This window comes from Aegilops tauschii, chromosome 4 (genome assembly GCF_002575655.3).
Source record: "Aegilops tauschii subsp. strangulata cultivar AL8/78 chromosome 4, Aet v6.0, whole genome shotgun sequence".
Taxonomy (NCBI): domain Eukaryota; kingdom Viridiplantae; phylum Streptophyta; class Magnoliopsida; order Poales; family Poaceae; genus Aegilops; species Aegilops tauschii.
This window is the reverse complement of record NC_053038.3, coordinates 387,505,350-387,518,081: the sequence shown is the minus strand read 5'-3', so window position 1 is coordinate 387,518,081 and position 12,732 is coordinate 387,505,350. Positions and strand designations below refer to the sequence as shown.

Sequence of the window (12,732 nt, the reverse complement as noted above, 5' to 3'; positions counted from 1 at the left end):
CCTCTAGGTCCACCTCAATCCTTTTAGTCATTCACCCCGCCCACTACATGGCGAGCGTGCCACCGGCCCTAACCTCACATTCCGCACTTGTCCCGAGTCGCATTACCCAATCGATCCGTTCGTCAGATGAGCTCCTCTACTATCCTGACACCGGGAGACGATCCGTTGCCTCCCAAGCTCCACCATTCCTCCTGAGCCCTATTCCCCTCAATTTGTCGTAGAACGAGCTTCGTTGTCGCCCCGACACTGTGCACCAATACATTGCCTCCCATGCTCGGGTACCCCTCCCAAGCTCCCCCCGACATTCCGAGTGGGCCACCCACCGCTTCTCTCGCTTATTACTCGTGTGCTCCTGAGCTTCGCAACCCCTTTTGAGCTCCCACGTCACCTCCTCTCCTTCTCGGGCAAGGCGATTTGGGGAAGAAGAAGAATAAGAAAAAAAAACACCAGAGCCAATGGCAAACTGGTTCCATGTGTCAATGAGTACATACACAAAATAAAACCAGAGCAGGGACTTCGGCGCAGAACCGTGTTCCAAACAACAATATTTCATCGGCGTTTCTTCTGGTGCGGTAAACCCCCAAACCCCCCCCAAAAAAAAACCCCAAACCCCAACAGGCAACAGTCGAGCTCGAGGCACCGCCGCACCGGTGGTTCGAGGCGAAGACCCAAGTACAGTAGAGCATCGCCGGCCGCCGGCGACCATGAACGGCTCGGGATTTGATATGAGGCTCGGCATCGAGAGCGCTCTTCGACGCGCGCTTCCGTACGGCGGTCTTCCCGGCAATGACTCGCCGCAGACGGCCTTCTTCGACGCGGCCACCGGGGGCGACCTCCGCCGCCTCAGGGGTGAGCAATCTCCCGTCGCACCCACATCTCAAGAATCTCGCCGTGCACGGCCGCGCGGCGCCCTCTCCCCACGATGCGGCGTCGCATTTGCTAGGGTTTTGGCGGGAATGGGGTCTGCGCATGCGCGTGCTTGTTTCGATATGTAATGTAGCGATATGCCTGTGTCTGACCCGCGGATTTTTGGTGCTGGCGTTGAAGAGTTGGCGAGCGGCAAGGATGCGGAGGAGAAGGCGTGGCTTGCCGATGTGTCCATCCAAGGTGTTGGGCCGTTTCAGGCCGCCGCGCGCCTGGGAAAAGTTGATGTGTGCAGGTGCTTGGTGGAGGAGCTCGGCTTTGACATCAATGCTGGAAGCAAAATTGGTATGTGCACCTTTTCTGCGTTAAGATTGATTCAGTTTCTGTTCTGATTAGCTCAATTTTGCAATGTTACCCATCTTCAAGTCTTTCCATTTATGTATATCACATTAAATTCATCTCGATTTCGCATGCCTTTACGGATGTCGATGATTGCACAAGTTTACTTTTCTCTGATTTTGCTGGTAGGTGTAACTGCGTTGGCTGCTGCTGCATTGGATGGAAAAATGGCTGTTGTTAGGTACCTTCTTGACAATGGGGCAGATCCAAATAAGAAAGACGACGCAGGCTCTGTTCCTCTTCACTGTGCTGCAAAATTTGGTATCCTCTCTGTTTATACTTAGCTTTTCATCTGTAGATTTTACATTTATTAATTTGTTGCGATGTAAAGATGAAAGATAAATTTTCCATTGTTACTGGCCAGTCTGGAACTCTTCATTTAGGTCACTTGGTCATTTGTGGCTCTTATTTTTGTTCCACTTGGATGTTGAACTCTTGCACATCTACCAAAGTGTAGTTTCAATGTTCATACAAGTTCGTAAGAGAAAACAGATTGATTTGATTGTTTTTTTTACTAGTTCTTGCTGGTCTTGGGATGTCAAAATCTGTTAAGTGTTAGCTAACTATATATCCTTTTGACCCACGGCTGAGATGGCGTTCAGTTCTGGTAATTACCTCTGCTACTTTAAGTATTTTGTATTCCAAATAACCATCACAATTTATGCATGCTCGGCCTCTTGCTAAGTCATGAAATGGTAGTGATCAAAATCCTTAAGGATATGTTCTCTTGTCCAGAAATGTTTTTCTTTTCTTTTCATGGTTACATTTTATTGTCTCTCTTTGTGCCTTTTATCTAGGGCATCACGAAGCAGCAAGACTATTGCTATCTAGAGGAGCTAGTGTTGATATAGCTTATTTTCATGGGACACCACTACATATTGCTGCTTACTATGGGAAGGCCAGTGTCATGAAAGTCTTATTGGAGCACCATGCAGATGTAATAATTTAATTCCACAACTTTTTTGTTACAATATACAAATGCTTTTTGTGTGATCTTCAGTTTGGTTATAGCACCATGCAGATGTCATAGCAGATACATACAAATGCCAAATTGTCTTATAGCTTTAGGAACCTCCATCAATATGGAGAATGAGGATAACTCTTGGTGCAATAAAAAGTGAACATAGGGGAGTGGATGTACAACCCAGCTACTTGGGTTCACGTCCTCACGGACGTGAATTTGGACTCATATTCGTTAAATTTTTTTGTCATGGGGGCCTCCCCTGCCCCTTTGCTTTTAAAAAATATCTTGGTGTACCATGTACAGTTTCTTATTTGGCTTGCCACTCAATGTATGTGTTATTTTGTATGTTACTATGCCATAGATGGTTGAAACTTGAGAAGAAAAAACCGTCTTTGCACCAAGGACTTGTCCATTTATATAAAAAAATGTACTGCAAATTGTCAGCCTATAATAGTTCTGTAATCCTCCTAAAAAAAGGAGATTCATTAGTGTGGAAACATGTTCCACATCTGTACGTTGTTATTTTCCTCTATATATTTTTACATCTTTTATTCCAGAATTTAATACGTGGCGTGTTCTGTAGTATGTTACGGTTATTTTTTCTCACTCAAGCTGATCTTTTCTTGTAGCCGAACAAGGTTTCAGAAGTTTTAGGTACACCATTGATTGCAGCTCTAAGTGGTACTTCTGAAGGACTACCAGAGTCTATTTCATTGAAGTGTGTGAAACTACTTGTCGAGGTCTGTCTATAGAAAAAATAATACTTATGCGAATATCTATTTGCATGAAAAATTAAAAACTGCAGTGACCACAACTTTTAGTTTTATATAATCCATATCTACAGGCAGGTGCAGATGTAAATTCTACTAATCCTGATACTGCCTTGGTAGTGGTAACTACTTACGGGTTAACTGACTGCATTAAGTACTTGCTAAAGGCTGGTGCAGACCCTAATATCCCAAATAGTCATGTGAGTTATTTTATTTTCGCTTTGCATTCTTCTACTTGCTCGTATCACATAGTGCTTACAATTTCCTTAAATGAAATTATCTAGGGAACTGGGCACAGTCCAGCAACTAGCATGAACCCATCTTCCTATTTATGTTCTAAATACAGAATCTGCCTTTGCAATTTGATCAGCATGTGCATGAAATCAAATGTACGATAATCCTCTCAGATTATAATCTGACAACTTGGGGCAACTTTTGCACATTTCCACCAATTAATGTAAGATTGCAAATTTGCACATTTGCCATTTATTTAAAATTGTGCCTTGTGAACTCTCGACTCTTGAAATTTTAATCTGATTTACTTCAGGAAATTGTTTTATGCTTGGTAGAGCATAAGGGTACTAATATGAGGAACTAGAAGTTCATATGCACTTGCTCCAAATAATTTTCAATGAATGTGTGATTTGGCCGCACGCTGACACTTCTAGAAGCAGTACCTCAATTGACATTTTTAAGTGTGTGGGACATGTTCCATTATACTTTATTGCATTATATAAATTTTTTGTGTAATGAATACTGGCAAGATTCTTGACTAGGTCCACATTAGTTTTTTCCTTCTTTTAGTAGCTACATTTCGTCCGAGTAACCCTTCTAGTAGCTATATAATAACCTCCTCTGTTGTTAAATCATGTGGCTCATGTTTCATCCATCTGTTACTTGACAGTGTGGTGCCATGCCAATACAAATCGCAGCAAGCTGTGGAAGAAGAAAGCATGTGGAGTTACTATTTCCTTTAACTTCTCCAATTCGAACTATATCAAACTGGACTGTTGATGGAATTCTTGCTAATGCCAAATCAAAACACTCCAAGCCCAGGGTATGAATTGCATTCTATGTACTTGATAATTCTGTATCACGCTCCAAGCCCAGGGGATGAATTGAATTCTATGTACTTGATAATTCTGTATTACGCTCCAAGCCCAGGGTATGAATTGATTCCTATGTACTACCTCTGTAAACTAATATAAGACCTTTTAGATCCCTTCTTATATTAGTTTACAGAGGGAGTACTTGACAATTCTGTATTTCATTAAGATTCAAAGCCTAAGGCTTGCATTCCTAACTGTCCCTATGTTTCAGCAACGTGAAGTGATTAGCTCTATTATTTTTTTGAGTGGGACCAGCTTGAATTTCTTGATAACCGTGTTTTGCTCTAGGGCATATTCTTTAAGATAGTTCGCAAAGTAGCATTCATATTAGTGCTATGCTCACATTTTTCACTTTTAAATTATTTTATTATGTGGATCACAAACCAAAGATCAATTCAGAGACACATTTCAATGAATTTGACATTTGTTGTCAGTATGAAAACTGCTTTAATGAAAAGGAATGTCCGGGACTTTTACTTTATTGTCCCAGTAGAAGAAATAAGTTAATGTTGGGTTTAAGTGTTCTTTCTTTTTGTTTTATGGTCTCCAAGGATTTAAAATGACTGAAAGGATAATTGATCTAGGTATGACAAGGGAAAAAAATGTATTTTAAACACCCAAAGGGAACCGAGTGAGTAAACCATGTGCAAGTAAACAATAAAGAAGGAATGTCGCACGGGTGCAATGTGAAATGCCAATGAAGTCAAGCAAGGGAAATGGTTTTGCTTAAAATTCCATCTTGACACTTTGGTTTATATTAGTTCATTATAATCTTGGCATGTACCCAAATATGTTGTTACCTGAGTGACTTGCAATTTTGAGTCTCAACCTCTGGTGGATGCTGATCTTATCAACAGAAGGTCTTCATGTATATTTTTACGCCAGAACTGCATTATATATTATGATGTGATGCGTTTTGCGACTGCCTAGTGCTCATCTTGCCTAAGCACACCTAGGTGCAGTAAGCGCACTCCTAGCACGATTGAGCGCTAGGCGTTTTTGTTGTCGCATAGCGCGTAGACACTCTTAAGTGCGGGCAAAGGACAGAAACAAGAAAGCGCATCCTCAAGGAGTGAAGGTGATCTAAAGCACCAACAGGACCTAGTGACTAGAAACTAGACTTATTTGTTTGTTTGATCTTTTTTATTTTTATATGAAATTGTCTCATCAAATTACTTTAACCTTTCTCGACATGAAAACTTATCTTTCATCTCTGTAGATATTGGACATTTTACGTCTATATTCTAATCGGTGTTTAATTTTCTCCATGATTTAGGATGAGGAAGATGATGGCAATACCAAAATCCAGCTGAAATTATGCGGTGAGGAAGCTGTTAAGAGAAAGGACTATCGTGGCGCGTCAATGTTCTACACCGAGGTTAGTACTAATGTGAGGAATCATGTAATGCTACTCTAATGCTTGATCAACACCAGCAGTAATGTGAGCAACTGTATTGGTGATGTCAGGCATATTCTACCTTTCTGTGTAGTATGTTTCTTTAGTCTATCATTTATCCTTTGATTCTTCTTTCTATTACTGCTGTTGCGGACATAACAATACCTATTTAGATAGGGAGAAAAACAACAAAAAACGTTTATTTGGATGCAAATTTTGCAAGATTCATATGCATGGAACGATTAAAGGGAAACCTTTTGCTGTTGCGATACAGAATTTGAGTTTCTGTTTGTGTTGTACTATATTTTGCATTTTAACACTGTAGACAGACTATCCATGGATTAACACAGTTCTTAGGTAATAATGTACTTAATTAGGAGATTTGATAAAGTGCCTCGTCTTAGTTTGCCCTTTGCCTGGAATGATATATTCTCCAAGTGCTTGGCAGTATCCCAAATGACGCATGGTGCTTTGGCGCTGATAAAATGCTCTAGCAAGAATATGAGTTAAATGGGCTCTCAAAACCGATGCCAAAAGGTCAAACCGCCCCTACCCTTCTCCACTGTATGGCTCTGTGTCTGGCACGGTCTGCTGTGCCTCTGCTGCCTACGGCTGTACTTGAGTGGCATGGGGGATGCTCAACCTCTTCACAGGTTCCTCCTCTCACCGCCACCACCTCGAGCTCGTCGCTCATCTCCCAGTATGCTGTCCCTCTGTGCTCAAGGGCTCCTCTGACGCGTGCCACCAGGGCCCTGCGTTCTGTGCCCAGGTGTGCTCGTTTTGTTCCCTCTCTCCGACAGCATTGTGCTCAAGAGTCTCACTCAAGGTTCAAGTCTGGCGTCTTTGTGGCCGAGGCTTACAGATCGCCATTGGGAACATCCACTCTGAGATGTACTCGCTGCTGCTTGAGACCTATGTCAGGGGCGGCACTCGAAGCAACTCAGGTTGAGGTCTGGTGCTGGCTTGCATCAGAGTGGAGGAAGATGATAGGATAAGGAGGAAGAGAAGGTCATTTGGGTCTTCTCCTGTGGCCTGAGGAGTGGAAATAATTAAAGAATATAACGAAACATTTAATCAAATGAATACTTTCTACTCAAGTACTTGGTCCTTTGTGGGCAGAGGGCAAACTAAGACGTGGGATTTTATCATAGTTGGTTCCACTATACTCAGGGTTTTTCTAGCCAATTTCGACATGTACTGTGTATTTGTGCTGTTTGGAAACCTTCGTCAACCATTAACTGTTGGTAACTATTGAAAATTTAAGTCACCTTCAGCAGCCCTCTAGAAGATGCCCGTAATGGTTTGAGAAACCCTGGTTCTCAGGTTTCAGTTTATAACCATCATCAAGTGTCGCCAGACTTGTATGTATTGCTGGTAGACATAGAACATGCGTTGTCTTGCTAGCCGAGTAAATGAGGCTGTTGTCTCGCATACATTGTCAACCCTTCACAATAGATATATGCAACTTTACTTGTTTGTGATAAAAAATTGATTGATAGTAATATGTCTCTCCCTACTTAAATTGTCTGTTATGGTGCAGGCAATTGAGTTGGACCCGACTGATGCAACACTGTATTCGAATAGGAGCCTGTGCCACATGCAAATGACTGAAGTAGATATGGCTTTGCTTGATGCTAATACGTGCATTGAATTGCGCCCTGAATGGTTGAAAGGCTACTACAGGAAGGGAGTTGCTCTCATGTTTCTCAAGGTCAAATAAATAAATTCAGATTATACTCTTTTTTTTCACTTTGCATTTCTTCATATGGCATCTTTCATATGTAATCTGCCTTCATTTATCGATAGGAGTATAAAGAAGCATGTGATGTTTTCATGGCTGGACTGAAGCTGGACCCTGGAAATGCCGAGATGGAGAAAGCATTACGGTAACGTATCTTATATACACAGTATATTTTCATAATATCTTCGATGATTTCTTAAATGGAAAATGTTTGTGCCCATGACTTGTAACCTGTAAATTTATTTATTTTACCTAAATCTATGTGGGGAAGAAAATGGAGACAATCTTGTTTCATGCTTATTCACTCACATTTACAAACCAGATTAAACCAGGCACTAAAATTTTCACATTTGCAGGGAGGCTGTCGAGGCAATGAAAAAGGACCACTTCGCTAGGAAAAGCTTCAAACCATCCGATTAGAGAAACATGTCGGCTCTGGAGGTCGTGCAACCCGTTTTAGATGCTATAGTAGTGGCATATTGCGAGTGTTAGAGGTAGAATTCTCAGTGCGTAGCCTTGTTATGAGTCTGCTTTGTCAATAGGCACTGTTTAGCATGATATATAGATATTACTCTGTTAGTCAGGTTTGTGATGGCATTGGTTAGCCTTGTGCATGTGGTTCGTCAAATGGCCAGCACTTACAGCATCTCCAATAGATGATGTAGATGCAAAAAAACTAACTTTTGCATCTCTGAGGCTTAAAAACTCTGCTTCAACAGATGATGTAGATGAAAAAAAATACATCTCCACCTCCAGGAGATGTAAAATACAACACCTAGAGATGCAAATTTGCATCTCCACCTATTGGAGATGTAAAATCGGCGGCTGCGCGCCAATTGTTCAACTGCCTTCACCTTTGCTTCCCTTCCTCCTCTCTTCGCCCGCCGCACAACCGCTGTTGCCCCTGATTCGCTTGTAGCACTGCTGTTGTCGCTCGCCGCGCCAGATCTGGTCGCGCACCACCCCTGCCGCTCCTTCGCCACCCTTGTTCGTAAATTCTAGAGCTGCGACAACATCCTCACCCTCATTCTCGATGATCATGTTGTGCATGATCACACAACATGTCATCACCTCCCACGAGGTCTTTGGATCCCATTATTTAGCAGGTTCATAAACAACTGCAAAATGGGCCTGTAGAACTCCAAATGCCCTCTCAACATCTTTCTAGCTGCTGCTTGTCTTTCGGTAAAGTGGGATTTTTTCTAGCCAACTAGGTTAGAGATGGTGCTAACAAAGGTAGCCCGCCGTCAACCAGATAGAGCCTATGTTGTACTCGTGTCCATTGACAGTATAGTGGCAAGAGGAGTTTTTCCTTCAGTCAGCCTCGCGAACAACGGTGATCTTCACAACACATAGATGTCATTGTGAGACCCGGGCATGCCAAAGAAAGTGTGCCAAATCCAAAGATCATGCTTCAAGAATAATGGTGGGCTTCTTAACGTGACCCTGATATTGCCCTTGTAAAGCCTTCGGGCAGTTCTTCCATTTCCAATTCATGCAGTCAAAGAGATCCAAGCAAAACTGGCCACCCTCTTGCTTCTAAGATTGCCAAGAGCCTCTCGGTGTCTGTCACGGTTGGTTTTCTCGGGTATTGAGGTCCGAACACCTCGGCCAAGGGAGTTGCAAACCTGACCATGGCAGCTCCGCATGTGCTCTCAGACATTCGTAGGTACTCGTCCCACGAATCAGCGACCGTGCCATATGCAAGCATTCGTAATGTGGCCGTGCACTTATGGTAACCAGAGAAGCCAATTGTTCCCACGACGTCCTTCTTCAAGACAAAGTAGTCATCATAAGACTGGACGCCATGGTACAAACGACCGTAGACAATCTTGCGCATCTGAAAACGCCGGCAAAAATGGTCAGTGAAGAGTGCATTCGGGGCAAAGTAGTTGGCCATCAGTATCAAATGGCCGCGCGCCCTGTTGCGGTTAAGCACTCGATGACCCTTGATCGCGCCCTTGAAATTGAGAACATGCTTCTCCGCACGCTCCACGTCTTCAAGGACCGCCCGCATCATCGCTGTCTCATCCGAGTACTCCTTGTCGGACGAGCCGTCAGACGATTCAACATAGTGCTCGTATATGTACTCCAAATCGGAATCCATTGTTAGAAAGAAGAAGGGAAAACTATTTTTAGCTCCCGCAATTCATCGAACAGTTGCTGGGCATAGTGAGTATAGTAGTAGCGGATGGTACCTGGTGAGGCGGTCAGAGGACAAGGGTTGAACGGCGACGAAGTAGAAGCGAGGTGGAGCCGGGCTGGAACGTTAGAGGTGACGGAGATGTAGAGTTCCGGCAGAGGTGTGGCGTGGTGGAGTGGCGACGGGGTCCGGAAATGGTTTTCGGTGGATCAAGGGTGTCGGAGTCCTACGTGTCCGCTGTCCGGACTTCCGCAAAGCTCCCACATTTATCTTGGATTTGCGGGAGAAAGTATGTCCGGACTGCGTCGCGGATCGATACAGTCCCGTGTTAGATGACTTCCGCGGTCCGGAGGGCGGTTTGCGGGGTTGGCCTTGGAGATGCCCTAGGCTCCTCACGCTCGCACCGAGGACCTCCACGTCAGGCAGTGTCATGTCATTCGTGCACTCACATGAGGCAAATTTGTCAATTTTAACCTGTAGATGAAATCATTTCACAAAATGAACTGCTTCTAAAAAAAAGTCACTCAGCTGACCTTTTTGAGTGGCGACCGACACGAAGGCGCCACATTACACTGTGCAACGCCAGACTGATAGGCGCCGCACGCCTGGCCAGTGTCGCACCCCGGACTGTCTAAAAATTACTAAGTCAATGTGCAACGCCTAAGAGCTAGGCGCCACACTATAGCTTCTAGGCGTTGCACTAGTGGTTGCTTCATTTTGTAGTGCAACCACTTGTGCAACGCCTAGAAGCGAGGCGCTACACTGTCTTAGTAATTTTTGGATCACACGGGTGCGACGCTGGCTAGACGGACAGGCGCTGCACAATGTAGTGTGGCGCCTTCATGTCGGGCACCACTCAAAAAGGTAAGCTGAGTTTTTTTGGAACGGTTCATTTTGTGAAATGATTTCAGATTAAAATTGTCAAATTTGCCCTCACATGACGTGACAAACCGCGTGCACGCATGCATGCAATGTGAGGTGCCAGCTTTCCTTCCTTCCAGCTGACCCAGGTTTGTTTATTAACCCCCTTTCTATCAGCTTGCATTGACCAAATCATTTCCCAAGCCTGACCCGTGCAGGCGGGCCAGGCCGAGGACGTTTTTTCAAAAGCGCAATCCATGCCCGTGTACTTAAAAGACGACGACATTGCAAACCTGGCATGATGGAGATGTGAATCGTCAAATCATGTGAAGTGGATCAACCTGCGTCATCCATGCCCATGCGCGACGAGAAGGGAGGCCCGCCTTTGCCCTCACCGGTGAGAGTGACCAGGGTGGCTAGATGCCTATCCGGGCAACCCGACGGAGCCCGGGCGAGAGCGGCGGCAGTGCGTCCGGAGCGGACAACCGTGAACAGGTAGCGATTTGCTGATTTGGACCGGCGCGAGCGAGCGATAGGACAGCGCCGGGGACACGCGCACAGGCGACCAACCACAGGCTCGGACGCACGCAGGCGCTGCATGCACTGCCGAGTCCACCACCTACAGTGTCGCCGCTCCCGCGCCTACGATCTGCACGCGCTACAGGGTAGGCTGCCGGCTGCGCGTTCGCTTGCATTGCACGGATGCGCCGCGCCCTGCGGTGCATGCGGATGCTCTGCGTGTCGTTCTCGTAGCCAGACGGCGACGTTCGGCTATCTTGCCCGGTTGGTAGGCCTACTGCCTAACCGCGTGCAGAGCCCGTCCATGCCATTCTACGCAAACACCTTTCTAACGGTGCTGGTACCTACCGGTGAGAAATCCATCATATACGTGCATTAGATTCGTGCATATTATTTCAGTGAAAGTTGTTACAGTATTTGACATGGGTGAAATCATTTTTTTAAGTGAGTGAGTAGGTTTTTTAAATGAGTGAAATTCATTTTTTTTGAATGAGTGAAATCGGTGTTTTGAAATGGATGGAATCGGTTTTAAAAAAATTGACATCATTTTAATTCAGTGTTTCCTTGATATGAGTGAAATCTTAAAATGGTAAAACAACTGAAACATGTGTCCTTTTTTATGAAATTGAGTAAAATGATTGAAATTTGTGTTCATTTTTTCCGAAATAAGTGAAACCCATTTTTTTAATATGTGAAACTGATTATTTAAAAAATGCGAAACATATTTTTTTCAACATGTGAAACAGATTCCACTTCAATTCATCTATGTGTGTATCAGCGTGTGAAGATGTGGAACATGACTTGTAATATGTTATTCAAAATGGGTGATTTTTTAATTGAAAGAAGTCATTGGTTCAAAAAAACTACAATCAGTCTTTCAAAATGACTGAATATGGTTTTTAAAATGAGTAAAATAAGTTTTCTGAATGAGGGAAATTATATTTTGGAATGAAGTGAAATCAGCTTATTGAAATGAGGGAAATCTGTTTTTACAAATTAGTGAAATTTTTATTTTCGTAACTGCGTGAAATCTTTTGGAACGAATGAAATCATTTTTTTTTGAATGAGTGGTTTTCCAAAATGAGTGAAATAATGTTTTTTAGATGAGTGAAATCCCCTTTTTTTCAAATTAGCAAAGTTAAAACTAGTTCAAATGTATCTATGATTGATCTTGTTTTGAATATCTTCTCGGTACGAATTCAAAAGTATATATAAAATATTAGAAATAGAGTTTCAATTCAAAAGATATCTATCATTTACAATTTTGCAATGAAATTAAATAGAAATCTTTTGATGTGGAGAGGGACAATATTTAACATGCATGCAACCGTTCTTCTCTCCACACCTTCTCTTTCCCTCTCCTCACAAAAGTTGACAAAAGCATGCAGAAGGCCCACACATATCCCTATGTATTTCATTCATGCTTCTTATACGCGAAACAAATACACGAATCTCCAAAACCACACCAACGGTGGATGTTTCACCATAAGGTACCCCACCGCTAGAAAAACTAGTTTCCTATGGTGGTAGGCAGTCCTATGTAAAAGCATCTCTACTCCTTCCCCTGTCATTCTCGAACCACCCCTTTCAGCCCCGAAGCCGGACAGATATTTCGCGCATCTACATTGTGGTCATTACAAGATGACATCCTATGGCGGTTTTGGGCTGATCATTGGATTGAGGGGAGGTCCATCTCGAAGAGGGCTCCTTTGATCTTTGCCTTCTTCCCCAAGTGTCGTTGTCGGCACTACACAACCCGTGAGGGGCTTCTAGGGGCGTGCTTGGCTTCACGACATCCAAATCGCACTTCGACCGACTACCCTAAAGCAGTTCATGGAACTCTTGCGCCTCTTTCGGCACTCCTCCCTCTTTGACAGTCTGTATGAGCTAGCTACTCTAGAGGTGGATGGACTGTTGGGGAACGTAGTATTTCAAAAAAAAATCCTATGATCACGCAAGATCTATC

General features: G+C 43.7%; 2 protein-coding genes across 4 annotated transcripts; one reads left to right on the top strand and one right to left on the bottom strand.

Annotated features, from left to right (window-relative positions):
- Positions 1 to 449: 449 nt before the first annotated feature.
- Positions 450 to 7,948, top strand: LOC109740357 (uncharacterized). Of its 3 annotated transcripts, XM_020299405.4 has the most exons (11): positions 450 to 849; positions 1,048 to 1,209; positions 1,393 to 1,524; positions 2,061 to 2,200; positions 2,857 to 2,967; positions 3,072 to 3,197; positions 3,902 to 4,054; positions 5,383 to 5,484; positions 7,043 to 7,213; positions 7,309 to 7,388; positions 7,600 to 7,948. In XM_020299405.4, the coding sequence occupies exons 1-11, from the start codon at positions 705 to 707 to the stop codon at positions 7,661 to 7,663; spliced, it is 1,386 nt and encodes a 461-aa protein (XP_020154994.1). In that variant the 5' UTR covers positions 450 to 704; the 3' UTR covers positions 7,664 to 7,948. The 3 variants fall into 3 exon arrangements, with proteins under 3 accessions (XP_020154994.1, XP_040243245.1, XP_020154995.1); XM_040387311.2 differs by lacking the exon at positions 3,072 to 3,197; XM_020299406.4 differs by lacking the exons at positions 2,857 to 2,967; positions 3,072 to 3,197 and having other exon boundaries at positions 451 to 849.
- Positions 7,949 to 8,744: 796 nt separating this feature from the next.
- LOC109740342 (uncharacterized) lies at positions 8,745 to 9,350 on the bottom strand. The gene has a single exon (XM_020299385.1). It carries the CDS (start codon positions 9,348 to 9,350, stop codon positions 8,745 to 8,747), a length of 606 nt encoding a protein of 201 aa, XP_020154974.1.
- Between the last annotated feature and the right edge of the window lie 3,382 nt (positions 9,351 to 12,732).